This window comes from Gymnoscopelus braueri (genome assembly GCF_963280865.1).
Source record: "Gymnoscopelus braueri genome assembly, chromosome: 18".
In the NCBI taxonomy this organism is placed as follows: domain Eukaryota; kingdom Metazoa; phylum Chordata; class Actinopteri; order Myctophiformes; family Myctophidae; genus Gymnoscopelus; species Gymnoscopelus braueri.
Genome location: NC_137618.1, coordinates 22,418,420 through 22,437,080, shown reverse-complemented (window position 1 = coordinate 22,437,080; position 18,661 = coordinate 22,418,420). Strand labels below are relative to the sequence as shown.

Sequence of the window (18,661 nt, the reverse complement as noted above, 5' to 3'; positions counted from 1 at the left end):
TGATGTGGATTGTATAAACGGTGCGCCTCGACGTTGTGGCCCCCAGACCCCGCTTGTGTGACTATTCTCATGTCAGACCCCTGAACCGTGTTCGTGCCAAATTCTAGGCAATTTTAACATGCTGTAGGATAGCTTTACCATTTCGACTTAGGTCATTCAAACCAACTTTAAACAATACTTCAGCACACTTGTATAGAACGGTTTTTCTGGCGGTACGTCAGAAAGAAACGATATAGGAATAAAGAAGTGAGACCTGAGGATGTCTTATTTGAACAAAGTTATAGTTGCAAGCCCAAGAAAGACACTTGATAAACAAAACTGCCTTTGTAATGGCAAACAAATTAGGTCTTAAATAGCCTCCACGAATGTGTATCTGTTTTGCTTATTCTTAATGTCCATTCCATTTAAGAATCTTTATTTGAGGTTATTTTTCTATGCAGAATCACAATGTTTTTCTGCAAAAGATACAGGCCATGAAAATGTTACTCAAGCAAAGTCCAAAGTCGACAACCCAGTAACTAATGTACACGATGTGACATCATTTAAGTTTCATATAAAACTTTATTCACTGTGACTTCCTTCCATTCATTCTGGAGCACTTCTGTACATGAATCTGTACACTTGTTTTAATTATTATGGTGTGTAATTGTATGAACAACAGTAATTCAGAATGCAAATTGATTCTTTTCTAAATCCCCATTATACCTCCAGATAAATTAACAATCAAATTTGAAAATCAACAAAGAAATCTGTTAAAAGTAATTTAAAAAAAAGGACTAAACACTAGTATAAAAATTAATAAGGCTCTAATACCACTATGGGAACACTGCCAGGAACAGTGCACTGGCAGAAATTAGTGGCATAAAGGTAGAACAGAGTTAGATTACCAATGTGGCAACTCCAAAGCTACCATCTGACATCCTGAGGTGGATTCATGTAGTCTAAATATTGCTCTTTGTATCATCAAAGAGGGTCCCTTACCTCTTCCTGTGACAATGATGACACAGAAGTAGTGTATTCTAGGACATGTAGTGCATCAGTACAATAAAGAAAGTCCAAACGTCAGGGAAATTTGGACTGCATAGTGGTTATAGATGATAAGGTAAATAAGATCATTTCTGCATTGTTCTTGTGTATATTTAAAAAAAAAACGTATACAGTGTCGTACCCACAATTAACGGGCGATACAGTCTAGACCACGCCTGTTTGGGCCCAATGCCCTGACAGACAGTGGCAGGTCTTGTCTTATCAGTGCTGTACTTTGTGTTTCTAAATCCTCTCTTTCCGACAGGAGGGCTGCAATTCCAGTGATGACCAGCTCTTTTGGCCCCTGTGATGTTGCACTATCTTCAGGTGAGGCTGGCCTGACGTAACCCAGAATCGCATCAATGAAACGACGCACTCCAGCAAAAATTATCGTATCCAGAGAGAGTAATCCCCATTGCTGGACTCCTTCAAACATTAGAATGCTCTATCTATTCGTTCACTCTACGAGTTTGGCCAATTTTGACTTCCCCCTCCCATCCCACTTGGGGATCCTAATGAGTAGTAAACCTACGGCGGCGAGCGCCAGGAGCACACCCAGACTCGGAGGACCACAGGGGCTAAACTCCTGGGCCAGACCTGAGAGGAGAGGGGCCAGGACACGACCCACCGCCGTTACAGACTGGCCAGCTCCGATCAGAGTCCCGCTGGCCTGGACCCCTCCCCTCTGCAGCTCCAGATCTGTGATGCAGGTGCGTCCAATGGTAGTTGATATTGCAAAGAAGGTGGAGCTGAGCAACACCTGCCAGAAACTGGGTGCGGCAGCATACAAGAAAATTAGCAAAGACGTGAGCACTGTGGAGTGAAGAAGTAGGCCTGGCATGTTGTCGGCGTACAGCTGCGTTACCGGACCCACCAGAAACCCAGCCAGCGCGCCCAAGGTGCTGCTGTAGCTGATCAGGTAGCCCGTCACCTTGGGCTTCAGGGAGAAGCGCTCCTCCATGGCTAGAGAGAAGTTACTGTAGTAGAGCATAATGGCTATGGCCATGAGCAACCGCACCAAGAACAGGTCCCACATGTCAGAGGAGGCCACCATGTGGATCTTTGAGACCACTGAGGACAGCTGTCTCCAGGCAGGCTGGAGTAAGGACACCTCCCCCCAGCTGATGCCCCCTGGAGCACTCTTTCTTGTTGGCCTCGTCTCCGTCACCAGCGGATGGTGGTTGTTCTCATGGGAACAGTTGTGGTATGCAGAGTTGTTGATGCTGTTGTCATTGCAGGCCTTGGCAGTGCTTCTGTTGGAGTTGGCGTCAGTAAGGTAAACAAGTGTCTCGCTCCAGGGCAGCATCCACACCAGGCCTGGAACAAAATGAACACCAGTGATGAAAATGTCCAAGCACCTGTTTTATTTCTCTCTCTGACCTTTGTCGTTCTCACCCGCGTTAAGGAGGAAGATGGCTGCGCAGGTGAAGGAAGACGTATAGAAGCCTCCCTCGTGCTCAGTGAGGTAGCCGCCGACCACAGGGCCCAGGATGAAGCCCACACTGGATGCTGCATTGAAGTGTCCCATCACCAGAGGGCGCTCTTTTTCAGACACCAGGTCAGACAGCAGAGCTCTGCATATGGACAGGGAATGCTTGAACAGCCCTGGGAGAGAAAAGAGTCAACATAAGCAGAATCTGATTATTGATACCGAGCTCTGGTCTGTATACATATCTTTGCTTAAGTACCCCGTTTAGACCGGGAACCCCTTTTCGTTGATCCGGAAACCCCTTTTTGTAACATTAGCTGTTGCCATATATTTAGCAATATTTAGTTATTTTTTTAATTAAAATCTGAAGTTTTTCAGAAAACTTAGGTCAGGATTTAGAAGGTGTTTTTAGAAACGGTCTCAGGTCTAAATGGGTTGATGGCACCGTAGCAGTGTACTGCAATTACTGCTGTTCACATTTCAGTATTTCTAATTGTAAATTAATAAAGGACTGAACAGCCATATTAAATGAACATTTAGTTGTCTATTGGAGTGTCAGAAAACAGCTGTTCGCCATAGGGCTTAAGTGGTTAAAACTGTTCCCCATTTAGCTGGAGACCCCCAAGAACCCCCCAAGGACCCCTGGGGGTCCCCGGACACCACATTGAGAACCACTGCTTTAAGCTACCTGCACTTGAGTCGGTAATATTCCGTTTCACTTGCTCCTCACCATGTGGTGTTACACTCTAAACTTACCAACAGGAATGCGAGCGAGGACAAAGAAAGCGATGCTGGTGGACATCCCCAGCAGACCATAGCCCAATGTACTCAGCAGCAGGCAGGTCAACAGAGAGTACCGCCTTCCGACTACGTCACTCCAGCTGCCCTGCCAAACACACGCAGGAGATAACTCTCAGTAATACAGCTCGGTGGAACAAAACATTGAAGTTCTCCACGTAGTTTGATATTTGGAGAGGGGTTTTAGCCTCATTAGATCTCCCTCAGGAATCTTAGCTGAAATACCTGGGCGGGAGAAAAGTTAGCAAACTAAAAGCCCCACAGATGCCTTCATTAGTGAAGTATAGCGGTCACAATTCCCAGAGTAAGAAAATAAGTAGAATCATGTACAGTAGATCTCGGGATCCACATGGGTACAGCGTGGCTCCAAAGCGGATCTCGGACATCATGTGGTCGGACTGTGATGTCAGTCGTCTATAATGCGCCATGTATGACATATGACTATTATTATTTGGGCAAGGTTTCAGCCTGATCCAGACTCTTTGACTTCCATTATAAAAATTAATTACCGGATTTATGCTTAATTGCACACCGAAAATAGCCAATCTACAAGCTCATAACGCATCACAAACATTTCAACTTGCACCCAAGATATCTCAAAATGGCCAGATTGCCATCACACTTGTTGTCTGTTCCAAACAAGAATTCTCTAGTGAAGTCTACTACCTGGGGTGTTAGGACCATTACTACCTTCTAGAGGTCACTATAGTTTGTCTTGGAAAAGCTATTCCTTCATCGTGGCAGGCATAACTGAGTAATAGTGCATAGCTGCCGTAATGTCACCTGAAGGACAGGAAATACTGATTTTTTTTATTTACACTGACCAGGCACTAAAACCAAGCCTTTTCTTTCTCAATTACACATTTCTAAGCAATTTCTATTGTATTCACAATAAAACATTAAAGAAAGCTGTATTAAACCCAAACCTCTCTGTTCAGTTCGCTATAAATGAGTGAGAGAACAAAGCAAAGTTTCTCCATATACCACCATAGCCGCCCTATGTTTGACAACAAGTGGAACATTTGTTTGTGTTCTGTTCTCAGTCCCTGTGAATATGATCAGGTGACCAGAAACCTGAGGAATCCTAAACTTTCACTCTCTCAACCAAGCTGCCAGATATCTCACACACACACACACACACACACACACACACACACACACACACACACACACACACACACACACACACACACACACACACACACACACACACACACACACACACACACACACACGATATAATGAAATTAGGACCAATTGAATTTGCAATGTTTTGGATGTAGCCTGCGGGGATTACCATAGAGACCTGGCTGTTCACGCCATCCTTTCCTGCCAGTCCGCGCACAAATGACTCCTTCTCTCTTTAATTTGTCGCATGACCCCTAAAATTTAAACCAATTTCTGTAGTCACAGGCAGAGGGGAAGTAAGTCGGGGAGCTCTGAGAATTTGTCTCTTTAGAAGCCATGTTTACTGTAGAGCTAAAGAACATCTTGGTTTCAGAGGAATCTGATGATGTTAATTGGCTAGTTAATGGTTTGGACATGACTGTGCATCACCAAACCGTTGACCTTTCAGATAAATGGCAATTGTGAATCTGTGGAGGCAAAAAAAATAACGTAAAATTTGAATATAATAAAAGAGTATATTCTATGTTTCTGAGTTAAAACTTTGTCATTTGATCAAGTGCATGAGTACTGTAGGTGGGTGAAGGTTGCATGTTTGTAAATCAATATGGGGAGACTGGGATTATTTTGTGACACCAACATCTAACTTAAGGCCCCAGTGTTACTGACACTGTTTATTGTTTCCTTGACATTCCAGACATGGAATTCAGGCCAGCAACCACCAGCTCGCCAGGGCAAAATAATTAGCATTTGCTTAGACATCTGGGTTATTTCAGGCAGGAGGAAAAAAAAAAAAAAGTCAATACTTACAACTATTGTGCTAGAGAACAACTGTAAGACCCCATACGTAGATCCTGCAATAAAAAGTTTCCTGTTAGTTAGTATTCAAATGTGTAATATACACAGAACTAAAAATAATGGACTCAACTCTGCAGAGTGCAGACCCACATACACAGTAAAACCATCTGCTATGTTAACTGAGACCCAAATGGACCTATTATTTTTTACACTCGTTAGACTTAAACTCTAAGGATTTTGCTAGTATGTTGTCATGAATAATCAGTGGCTATGCCTATCGACAAAGGCACAACTTTGGAACAATGGGCACCTGAGAACTCAAGGCACCAGGTTTTTTAAATATTTATCTATTATATATTAGATTTATGTATCTATTATATAACGAACGAGACAATAACAATTTCAATTATTAACTGCCAAGAAAAATGTGAAGCATGGAAGCTTATTACAGACATACACAGGCCAACTCTAAATGGTTTTGGAGCACATGACAGAGGTGGTGAAATAAGGAGCATTGTCTTTGCTCAGGGTTCTAAACATATTCCATGAGCAACTGATTATTTAGAGTCTAAATGATGAGAAAAAGAAAGTCAAAATGTGTGACTTTCTTTTTCTCTCATATCAGTATTAACTGTATTAATCATAGATCACAGTTTACAGATCCAACAGGATGGACACACCCACCTACAATCCCAGCCACCGTGGGACTGGCTCCAAGGGCCTTCACGTGATGGCTCAACAGAGGGATGATCATGCTCACCCCAAATAGGTCCTGTAGAGACAAGGCAGATCAAATCATGCATGGGGCGGTTGGGCAAATTAAGCTAGTTGCCTACTAATATAAATTCTACCACACTGTCCCTGGTATAAATTTCCAGAGCACAAGAAATTCTTGGTTAAAATGAAGGGGAAAAAAATAGTATGGCAACTTACTAAAACACAGAATGTGTCCAGATCTAACACACAACACTAAACCGGTTTATCTGCATCTCTGACACGGGTGCAAGTCGTGCAACTCATTCCAAAGATTTTATTTAAGTCACACAGTTGCTTATTGCCCTTTAACCACTTGAACCCTAGCATCCTTATTCTTCACAGAACTTCTGTGGCAAACATTCTGCAAAAATAGCAGATCTACAAGCAAATCCTGTAGACCGGCTATTTCTGGCGAAGTACAGTATAGACTACATCAAATAAAATAAAAGAGGGAGGATTAAGTACAGAACACTGTGGGACCCTAGTCAACTATATAGGGTGTAAATGAATATTGAACACTTGAATAGTACCTCTGCGTTCAAGCTAGACACAATCTTTGTGCCCAGCTTGGACTCCCTGTTCTGTGTGTGTGTGTGTGTGTGTGTGTGTGTGTGTGTGTGTGTGTGTGTGTGTGTGTGTGTGTGTGTGTGTGTGTGTGTGTGTGTGTGTGTGTGTGTGTTAATATGATGTATCATGCATGCTGTTTGCTGACCACCACCCCTGTGCTGTTGTTCAACTGTACTGTCAAGTTGGAGGACACGCGAGTCATCGACCTCGCTAAGAATATTTAAAATATATATATATATACAATATTAACAAAACAAAGTAAAAAATGCTCACGTTTGTAATAAAGCTCTGCCGTGTCAATAATTTCATTAATGATATGGAATAAGACAATATGTCCAATATGTCCACGACAGTCCACCTCTGATTACATATTTCATGTCTGATCTGAGTCGAAAACCTGCCTTTCAAGTCAAATACAATGTCCTCCTTGTTGCAAACGTCAGCAGTAACAAAAGTAAACAAACTTCAAATAATTGTCCCATGTCTAACAATGAGTTATGAAAGCATGACTGGAAGCATCGCACAGCTCACTCTATCTGGTCAATCAGCATGGCAGCAACACATACACAAATCTGCATGGATTACATGTCACTTACCATAAAGCCCACCACATAGATGCATTGTATGATCCGCGCGCGTCTCCATGGCTGCTGAATAAATGAGCTACATTTCGCGTTATTCATTCTCCCTTCAATGACAGCTCGACACCAGCCAATGCGGAAGCACTGTCATCGGGATGTACTGTAAATTTTTAGACAGTACCCTGATCCGCAGCCATAACAGTGGCCTGTGCAATATTTAGGGGGTGTTAATAAAAGGCTCGAATGTCTCCCTTTGCTAAAATCTGCATGGCGGTGGGCACGCAGTCGTACCAGTGAAAAAAAACAGATGCGACAGTGAACAGAGCTGCTGTACTGAGGCATTTACCAGTTCTAAAGGCGCTTGTGTTCCTTCGGCGTTGTGTTTGGTGAGCCTCCAGCAGCCTGCCATTTGGTATCGACCGCTGACGTCAAACGGCCAATTTAAGCGCCTCTGTTCGAATTAGATTACTGCAGCCAATTCTATTTGCACGCTTGGTGTGAGAATGTGTGTGTTTTCTATACAATGTTATTACAATACTATTTACCCATCTTCTTGATTCTGAGTAATGTGGGGTACAGTTTTTTGACAGTTATGTTGATATATCGAGGCTCAGGTCAAGGAAACAATGAGATTGTGGCTACTTTAACCCCATCTTGTGGACAAACCATGGATGTTTTTTATTTTTTGTTTTTTTTAAAGGGACAACCCCGCGGTACATCAAAGGCATTCCTGTACTGTATGTACATCCCCGCAGTCGTTTTCTGATACATTCCAGATTAAAGAACATAGCCTACGTTTGTATGGCAAGCCGTTTTAACATGTAATAGCTAGACTGACTGGATATATTCCAGATATTTATTTGTAATATCACAATTTTGCCAGCAAATTCAAAAATGTACATGTAATTAGTGCGTATTTAATGTTTAATCAATGGTTAACTCATACATTAATTAATCGTGAATGTATCATTAATTCCCGTTAATTAATGGTGAAGTCACGACTTTAACCAAAGTTAATAATATCATTACTTAAGGCGGGCCCAACGTGGTTTGTAGATCTGCTTTTTTTCGGTGGCTTCTATGCAGATGAGTGCACATAGGCGAGTAGGAATAGCAAGGAGGAGGGTCGTTCTCTGGCGCTTGTTCAAAAACATACAACTAAAAGTAAAATGTATTAGAACAGACTGAGACTGACAGACAGATGTCACAACAACTTGTCTCAAGTTAAGTATGCATTGATTAAAAGAGCCATCTTGTGGTGATATACTGTAATAGCAGCCCCTGGCTGCATTTCAGCTGTCATCATCGTAATGCGACATGATACCAGCATGATACTGACATGATACTGACATGATACTGACATGATACTGACATGAAATGATACTGACATACTGACATACCGACATGTCATGATACTGACATACTGACATGATATTGACATACTGACATGATACTGACCATGATACTGACATGATACTGACCTCGATACTGACATGATACTGACCATGATACTGACATACTGACATGATACTGACATGATACTAACCATGATACTGACCATGATACGGACCATGCTACTAACATGATACTGACCTCGATACTGACCACGGCACTGACCATGATACTGACATGATACTGACCACAATGCTGACATGATACTGACCACAATGCTGACCATGATACTGACCATGATACTGACATGATACTGACATGATACTGACCACAATGCTGACCATGATACTGACCACAATGCTGACATGGTACTGACCACAATGCTGACATGGTACTGACCACAATGCTGACATGATACTGACCACAATGCTGACCATGATACTGACCATGATACTGACATGATACTGACATGATACTGACCACAATGCTGACCATGATACTGACCATGATACTGACCACAATGCTGACATGGTACTGACCACAATGCTGACATGATACTGACCACAATACTGACCTACTAACCTGATACTGACCCTGATACTGACCATCATACTGGCTTTCCTCGGAAGAAGTTCCAGCCACACTTCATCCGGTATGGGCCCCCTGGTTTTATTGGCAGCAGGAAGAAGACTTTGTCGTCTTCTTGCGTCACTTCACCAACCTGATGCTGACACCTGAAAAATAAAGTGCTGCTGTTACTTGACAATAATTTTCCCATGTCTCCTTGATGCGTATTGACTGCTGCAAGGCCAACAACATCATACCTTCTGTCCTTCCCCCACCACTGCTCGCACAAGCTGCACCCTAGTGTTTATGGGCCACTGAAGAGATCGGCCTATTTGTCCCCAGATGGCTGGCTGGAATAGGGTCAATCCTGGCAACACCATGACAATCAATGACCTCCCTCGGACCCAGGGCTGGCGAGAGTGGCCCTAACTAGCCAGCACCTGAGAATAAGGGCAGGGTTTAAGTGTGCAGGGGTGTGGGTGTGGACATTTTTTACAAACAGTCACTTCTCACCTACGCATGTCACCGACCAGCCAGCTCCTCCACCACCTCTGGGCTTTCAGGCAGTGCACACTTCTACCAGGGGAGGCAGCGGGGAACACTCCTGCTGGGGCTTCCTGGAGGCGGAGATGGACCACACTCCACCACTCCCTGGAATGGAACACAGAACACACCAAAATGGTGAGTAATTTAATGATTCTCTCTATAAAGTTTAATTGACTTATATCTTCCACACAGCAGCATACTTAACCGATGCGTGACTCCATCCCCTCTTTTTGCCATCATTTCAGCTTGCTCTGCTGCTTGTTCTCCTGTGTCCCCTCTGGCTGCTCCTATACCCGCCCAGCAGGCGGCTGAACCACCTGCGTGTTCTCACAGCTCAACCGCCCCGTGATCACAGCTCAACCGCCCGTGATGCCTACCCCATCCCCAGGTGATTTCCCCCCAGAGTTCCTATCCTATAGTTTATATTTTTGGAAGATTAAACTAAGGTTGTTGAGTTTTGTGCATCCTGTGAAGTTACGATTGTGACATGTTTAAAATTGGTTGCCAACAACGACTGCCTGAGCTGATTCCAGGTTGTCAGTAAGATTTAGACACAAAACCTACATTTTCAGATTCAGGGATATAAGACTTCTACAGATCTTCATTTTAGATTATTATTGGTATACTGTAACATATCAGTGTGCCATGGAGAAAGCTCAGAATGTGCTTTGATATATTGAACAGGCAGTTGTTAGGGGTGGAAGGGAGGCGTGGAATTTTGTGTGTCCTGATTAAATACAATGCAGCAGTGAAAAGGCTGAGAACCACTGGTTTAGACCAGTGGTTTCCACAGTGTCCGGCTGCGGCTCCCCTGTTGGCTTAAAAGAAAGAAAGAAAGAAAGAAAAATATAGTAAATAGCCAATCTACAAGCTCACAATGCTCACATAATTACTGTAATGACATGCCCAAAACAGGGATGCCAGGTTGAAAGTGGTTAAACACGTATAATAATCTTCCAGAATACCTTAGAAGGCACAGTGGGAAAATAATGTTTTAATTATATATATTTTTTAAAAACACATTACACTAATATGGAACATTGCCAGTGGATTTATGACTTTCAGTGCAAGTGGGAAAGGGGTTTATGATTCTATACCACAACCCAGTTTGAAAGACATTTGCCTGTAACCAAGTGTATAACAAATGAAGAGTCTGGGCCTAATTAAGCCAATCATTCAGTATCCCTTTGGTCAGTTTTTACTGACACATGACTGTGTGAGAAGCCCCTCTGTGTATCTTCTATCCATACACTATGAAGTGATTGAAACTGTTGCTTAACCTTTTGCGCGCCAACAAATATACACACGCATGCACACAAACAAACACACACACACACACACACACACACACACACACACACACACACACACACACACACACACACACACACACACACACACACACACACACACACACACACACACACACACACACACACACACACACACACACACACACACACTTAAAATACAGTAACACCATATAGAATGGCAAAGTTATTTTGCATTGGTTAAGTCAGACTGTTTCTTTGTTTTGTTTTCGGTTCTTTTGGAGCTGTGATATAACTCTTTATTTTGCCCTGTGGGACCTGAATAGTGGGTGCCGTACTTGTACACACTAGCAGATAAACACACACACACAAGCACACACACACACACACACACACACACACACTCACAAAGGTCATTTTAGAAAAGTGGAAATGAAAGTGAGTAGGGAAGTGGAGGGGGCGTTTTGACATCAGTGTGTTAATTAACCAGTGTTTCCATGTGGGTGCAGTGCTAAATATCCCTCTTAGATGCTAATGACCCAGCTTACCTTAACTCACGCCGGCTAGGAATAATCATTCAATCTGCTTTTGTGATGATTTATTTTTTAAATAAAACAACAATATATAGAGCATAGTACCCCCCCACACACACACATACACACATATGCACATATACACACAACACGGCACACACACACAGACACACATTTATATATATATACTGTATATATGGCATATATTTACATATATATACATATATGCACGCATGCACGCACGCACACACACATACATACATACATACATACAGTATATTACATTTATTATTACTGTTATTGCTGTAGGTGTTGTTGCTGTTATTAGTAGGAGCAGTAGGAGCTGTTTGGCATACTGTGCTTGATAAGACCTATTGGTTGTCATTGTGTCAAGAGAAATTACCGCGTAAGGTGCGTGAGTATGTATGCACAGGTATGTGTGTATTCCAAAAAACAGCCCTACCAAAGTATATTTGGGATGGCTGTTGGGATAGGAATACCTTGATCCTGCATTCTCCTTCAGTCATTCCGAGAGTTTGCCGTGCACAAGCGGGGGTGTTCAATTGCCAGTGGTTATTTTTGCATTGGTCTCCTCCCTCAATGGCCCCCGCAACCTCCCCTCACACCCTTCCCCATTGGGACACTTGGTTTGACAGTTGAGCACAGAAGGTGCAGCAGGCACCTTTCAATCAGACCCCAAAAATAGCTCGGGGGAGAAGCTCTCCGAACCCCAGTGACAGCCAAGGGAGTCATGTGGCACAGCCCTGTCCCGCTCAACAAACACACAGCCTGAGAGAAAGGAGTTGGAGGTATGATCCTGGTGCCAAGATAAAACTACAGGACAGAAATAAGGAGCTGGATATTTCTCACTCTTTGGATATACGACACAGCGCAGACGTTTGGTCAATTGAAGGAATAAGTGGGATTGCGTCTCAGAGTTTAAAGGCTCTAATCGTCACATGCATAAACTTTCGTTGGGGACAGTCAGTCAGAACGTGCCCTTCCACTTACTGACTGTTTGTTGTCAGTCCTGAAACATGAGGCTGAGCGTGGCTCAGTTCTTCGCAGGGCTCTTCGGGGCCCTGGCTGCTGCTCTAATCCTCCTCTCGTTTGGAACGGATTACTGGCTTCTGGCCTCGGAGACGTGTGACCCTAAACCTGAAGGATCTCTTGGCCCAGGGGGCATTACTGTAGAGGTGAGCAAGATGGACCTAACAGTAGAAGTTACATTTTCTTCTCATGTTTAAATTCACCCTTGGCGAGGGATGGGGTGGTGTTGTCAAAGGAAAGGTCACAGGAAACGTTGTTGTTGTTGTTGATGTTGTTAGAGTCTTTGGTAGAGTGATTTGCATACATTTTTAATCAAGTTTTTGTAATTGATTGAGATCCTGAAGAAAACAAGAAAAAGTCCAGATGTGGCAGATTTCTATTTTTACATATTTTGTTTATTGATATTTTCCATACATTAACCAAAACAAAGAAAGAAAAAAAGAAAGGGGAAAAAGTGAAGGTGCTGCCAGACTAAAACTTTTACAACACAGTACAGAATTAATTGCAAGATAATCTATGTACTATTTTCGGAGCTGTTTGTCATTAGATGGTACAATTATTCTTTCAGGAGGAACTTTACTCTCTGTAGCGAGATGCATCCTCTGGGAGTCACTTGAAATCAAACACTGTTTAATGTAGCTGGTGTGCAGCTATGCAGAACGGAGACATGCCATATGCCACATAGATAGCTCTATAAACATCACAGTCTATGTGCTATGGTATTAAATATCACTTACACATCTAACTTTTCATAGTAAGCAATGGTACTGGCATCTAGAACTAAACATGATATCAACACTAGGACCACTACTACTACTGGTGTAATGTCATTGCCTTTATTTTCTATTCCAACTATTCAGCATGTGTTGGAATTACAGTGTCTTCTATCTATTAAAAATAGACAGAACGAAAGAGTTTGGAGTTAATAAATTGTGAACCATGATCGAATGTTGGACAGTGAAAATTGTGTTATCTAACTAGCCTTTGGGAATCCAGCGGAGGATGGGATTGGTTTAAAATTATCACTGTATCAGATGTTTACGATGCCATTACACAGTTCAACAGGATAGTATGAATGCTCTGATGCTCAGAAATGCTGCAGGGTTTTGGACAGCACAGTAATCTTGCAAGACTTCTATATAAAGCTGATGGGACACTAATAGTCCAATTAGACTGTTCAATGGAGTTGTAAAAGGTCCAAAATGCATTATGTCTTATTGAATGCTGTTATTCACTGGAGCAAGCAAGAGGCAATGAGAAGAGGTATAATGATCGGATCCCTCCACTTCCCTTTCAAGAGGAAAATGTTCTCTTGCCAGGCCGTTATTGTAAATAACAATTTGTTCTTGGGTGACCTGCCAGGTTAAATAGCCTTACGGTAAAAAAACATGAATTGGAACTGGCCTGACACCTTGCCGAAGCCACATGATGTTAGAGCAGTTGCTTGTCTAGTTAAATACTTGGCTTATGTGTCAAGCTTGCACCTGTAACTCCAGTACTCCATAGCAACATCCTATACAAGTGACCAAAATTATTTTGTAGTTAAAATGTTCTAGTGACACTTTACTTGATTGAACAACATCAAGTTTTCCTATTATGTAAGTGAGGAAAACATAATGTGAAATGGACCCCCCCCCCCCTTCCCCTTAGGTGTGCAGCTTCTTAATTCATGTTTTAGGTTGTGAATTACAGTGCTATAAAGTAAATTTGTGATAACAAAGAATGTTCTTAAAATCTAAAGTAATCTTAAAACGTGGAGAGTAATTAAATGTGTTCCTTCCTTTGTCTCAGCATGGAGATGTTGTGGTGGCAGATCCGTTGGAGAATGCCTCCTATACATACTACCATGAAGGATTCTTCTGGAGGTGTTCTTTCGGGGCAAATGTCGATAACAACAACCTTCTATGGAATCTCTGGTTCAGTAAGAAATACAGTCACACAATGTCATCAACAATTGCCTGATCAACGTAGCAAGCAATCTAGTATGCAAAACTTAAATAAGAGGCACCAATATTTGTTTTATTTTAGCTTTCTCCTTGGTTCTATTCACTTTGTTAAGAAGTGGGTGACTGAGGAGTTCAGTAAAGGTCAGACACAAATACTATTACGGGTCCATGAGTCACATGTCAGCAATTCACTCCATGGCACAGCATAACTTAATGTGCTTTATTTGCTTTGATGTGCTGTATATAAAATACTTATCACATCATAGCGCTAGATCCCCGTCAGGTGACTATTCAGAGATCATGCCATGTGATGTCATTCTATTCCTTTGCTTTGTCAGATGATTGTGCATTCTAGTCTATTTTCTGACAGGGAGTGGGTGGGTCATTGTCACAAACATCCTCAAGCTGGCAAGGGTCTGCAGAATTCCACAGGAGTGAAAGAGATGAGATTGATTGGAGAAAATGTTATAGAATAGAAGTCAATATGAAGAACAGAAAGTGACATGTTTGCCATCGTGTTGATCTAACTTAAGTCTTGTGTTGTATCAAGACTTCATTAGATCAGTCAGTGAGTGAGAGGGAGACAAAGGCAATGTGGGATTCTGCCGCTGAGTTACCAACAGAGTTCATTTGGATACAAATATGTAAACAAAATGTCAGTGTTGAATTTTATCAGGTGGTAAGGACTGCTGTCTTATTTCCTTTCACCAAGATTGATGTAATTTCATGATTTCTCTCCAATATTGTGAAAAGGGTAATGACAAAAAGCATGATTTTTTAAGCCATGCTGTGATTCCTGCATTCATTTGATTGATTGACTTTACTGTTGTAAACAGCACGTGGTACAGTAAGACATTAAGGCTAAAAGGATAACACAAAAAAGTCCTGGGGACATTGTGGTCCTATGTATTCAATTCATCAACATAGCATAACAAATTAACACAATAAATACAAATTATAAATAATATATATAATAATTATATTTGTTTTGAAAGCACCATTCTCAAATCAATTAATTGGTTTTCCGTTTGTAAGGTCAAGCTGTGCTACGTTCATTGCAATGCAAAAATGTATTTTACTCTTTATCTCTCCAGCAAATCAGCCACATGCCAAAGTGTGCATGCAAGCCTACCTCTTCCCATTCCCTGTATCATATCAGACCCACAATGCAACGGACTATGATTCTGCCATAAGTAAGTGTGTCTGTGTGTACCTTCATTCATGTTTGCCTCTGCATTGATACATTACTGTACATTTATATTATTCACAAATGTAAAAGCTATCCATAACAACAATTGATCATTCTATGGTCCAGTCTACAGAGGATTCTGGAGTATCTTCATGCTGATTGGTGTGGCTGCTGTAGTGCTTGGTGGGTTTGTCATCATCTGTGCTGCTCCATTTGCAAGTCATGGCTTGTATAAGGCTGGCGGCAGCCTCTTCCTGGCATCTGGTGGGTAACTCTTCAAATAAGTTTATGATCATTAATTACGACATGCAACAAGCACAACCATTATAGAAGTGTCTTCAGTCGCCACTCGCCACATAGCAAGGAACTAATAATGAATACAAGGGTCAACATCAAAATGTTCAGGCAATGTTTTATCTAAAATACTAAATGAACACAATAATTAAACACCTGCATTATATGTCTAGTGGCTTACATTAATAGCACTATATATTAATTCGTTGTCTAATCTGTGTCATTCTGCCAGGTCTGTTCCTGCTGTGTGTGGTGGTGATGTATGTGCTGTGGGTGCAGGTGTTGAATGTAGTGGATCTCTATATAGACCACCAGCGCTCTGTGGTGTGTGAAAACTTCCAGCTGTCTCTCCACTATGGTCTGTCCTTCATGGTTGCACCCATTGGCATCTTCTTCTGTCTCCTGTCTGGCCTCCTCTTCCTTCTCATCGGCCACTCTATCAAGGTTCACTCCTGAGTAAAGTTTAGTGATGATGACTGACGGCAGGCTGATGGAACATGGGGAAAAGAAGCTTCTGAAATGGTTCATTTCTTTTTACTCGCAGGCCATTTTACAAGCAAGGGACTTTTTAGAAACTGGCAGCTGTTATACATGGATTGCTGGAGCAGGCTGTTACAGGTTGTTTCATTCACCAGGGAGCACATAACCCTGATGTCCATATTATGGGAATGTCATTATAAGCGAACGTTTTGAAAAGTGTAATAAATTCTTTGAATTTATGAAACCATTACCATTGAAATCACATCTGGCATAACCTGAAACTATGGTTCTCAATTAGATTAGATCAAATCACTTGTCCATTACACTGGTCAGCAATAGTAGCTGCTTGTAGGAAGCTGACATTTAATTTTTTATTTTGCCTTATTGTTGATTGTGTTTTTGTTATTCTATTTGTCTTTTATGAATTATGTGTTTTGGATTGTTACTAAGAATCTGTTATATCATATTTGTCAGAATTAAATAAAATGTGTGGCCGGTTTGGTTTACCAATAAAATGATTAAGAGAAATGATGGCAAAAATGTGTGTTGGGTGTAAAAGCCACTAGAGGGCAATGTTGTTTCACTTGACTCACATGTTATGCTTTACCAAAAAGAAACAGAAATCATATTTTACTTATGTGGAGCCTATGTGGCGTTATGCATTTAATCACAACTTCAGAGGTAGGATCTGTAGATGAAAGTATTCACACCTTGGCTGACAGACGGGTGGTAATTTCACTCATGAATGGAGCATTTGATCAGGATTTGAATGGACTCCTGTGTTGATTCTCACGAGTCTGTATCAAGTCGGCACCTTTCAAGCATCATAATATACTTACACATAGAGAAATTCATCTGAGATTTGCCACAGAATGCAGGGGGGAAGGACACAATATAACACATTGCTTCATCCGTCAGTGTGATCTAGTTTTTACAGATGACTCTTGTGATGTGTTATAACTGCAACATTCACACTCTAGGAATGGAAAGAACACTAAAATATGATGCAAGCATGTGATCTGAGAGCCCTTTCTGAAGTATGCCCACTGTAGGCCTATAGGTCACACAGAGGGTTTACTGCACAGGAGAGGTGATGCTGAGGCAAACCTAAGATAAAGTCACAGAGTTTGTCCTGGTTCTGACTGGAGCTGTCCTCGTGGCTAAGTCTCCTCTGGGAAAGAGATTGCTTATCTCTATGACTTCCTGGTTTAAATGAAATTCTAATAAGATAAAAAAGTTTAATCATCCCTCCATCCATATCCTTGTGGTTGTGTGTGTGTGTGTGTGCGTGTGTGCATGCATGCACGCTCGTGTGTGTGTGTGTGTGTGTGTGTGTGTGTGTGTGTGTGTGTGTGTGTGTGTGTGTGTGTGTGTGTGTGTGTGTGTGTGTGTGTGTGTGTATGTGTGTGTGTGTGTGTGTGTGTGTGTGTGTGTGTGTGTGTGTGTGTGTGAGAAAGAGAGAGAGAGAGAGAGAACAAGAAGGGGAGGAGAGAGGGAGAGAGAGAGAGAGAGAGAGAGAGAGAGAGAGAGAGAGAGAGAGAGAGAGAGAGAGAGAGAGAGAGAGAGAGAGCGATAATGCAGGTGTGAAGCAGGGTACCACCACAGCCAGGCCTTGCAGACAGTAATGTCATCAGAGTGGGAGTCCCAGCTGAATTCACCACTGTTCTGCATGATTGCCCATGATAATTGTGTGTTGATAGCGAGCGCAGGAGATGGAGTATAATTTCCACCGAGAGATTCCTAAACAAATACCTGTGCTCAGCAGTGGGATGGAGTGGAGCTGGGGTGAGGAGGAGAATAGGGGATGAGGGAGATAGGGGATGAGAGGGCGAGAGGTCTACAGAATGAGGGAGAGGGAGAAGGAAAGTCTTAGTGGACCGCTGTTTACATTTCATGTGTCATACAGCTATACTATGAAATTAGACTTAGCCTTATGAGCTGATACAAAAAGAAAATAAGTATAAACACACACACAATTTAAATATTAACAATTAGCAAGATTAAATTCGAAATCCCGGAATCCACAGCTAAATCAACTGAATTCAATGTAAATATTAATGAGTTTTGATCAGTGTTGTAGTAAGAGCAAAAGGAAATGTGAATCATCAAGTAGTAGAAATATTGGAAATAAATAAGTAAATAAAAGCGGAAATGACACTAACTACAACATCCACTACAAAGTTATTTGAAACTTAACTGAAATTGTAGTTAAAACTGAAAATTATATAAATGAGAGCTAATGAAAAACATATCTGCTTAGTGCTACAAATAAGAGTCAGTATGTTGGTGTGCATGTGCACTCTCATTACTCTT

At 41.8% G+C, this 18,661-nt stretch overlaps 2 protein-coding genes across 4 annotated transcripts; one reads left to right on the top strand and one right to left on the bottom strand.

The window, feature by feature from the left end:
• Positions 1–442: 442 nt before the first annotated feature.
• mfsd9 (major facilitator superfamily domain containing 9) lies at positions 443–7,426 on the bottom strand. Of its 3 annotated transcripts, none has more exons than XM_080456790.1 (6): positions 7,096–7,426; positions 5,861–5,948; positions 5,189–5,232; positions 3,212–3,341; positions 2,422–2,631; positions 443–2,343 (listed from the first exon to the last, which is right to left on the bottom strand). In XM_080456790.1, the coding sequence occupies exons 1-6, from the start codon at positions 7,180–7,182 to the stop codon at positions 1,484–1,486; spliced, it is 1,419 nt and encodes a 472-aa protein (XP_080312916.1). In that variant the 5' UTR covers positions 7,183–7,426; the 3' UTR covers positions 443–1,483. The 3 variants fall into 3 exon arrangements, with proteins under 3 accessions (XP_080312916.1, XP_080312917.1, XP_080312918.1); XM_080456791.1 differs by lacking the exon at positions 7,096–7,426 and adding an exon at positions 6,463–6,506; XM_080456792.1 differs by lacking the exon at positions 7,096–7,426 and having other exon boundaries at positions 3,212–3,336; positions 5,861–5,949.
• A 4,673-nt stretch (positions 7,427–12,099) lies between these two features.
• On the top strand, positions 12,100–16,842 carry tmem182a (transmembrane protein 182a). Its single transcript, XM_080412458.1, has 5 exons — positions 12,100–12,585; positions 14,231–14,360; positions 15,480–15,578; positions 15,701–15,838; positions 16,101–16,842. The coding sequence occupies exons 1-5, from the start codon at positions 12,427–12,429 to the stop codon at positions 16,322–16,324; spliced, it is 750 nt and encodes a 249-aa protein (XP_080268584.1). The 5' UTR covers positions 12,100–12,426; the 3' UTR covers positions 16,325–16,842.
• Positions 16,843–18,661: the final 1,819 nt, after the last annotated feature.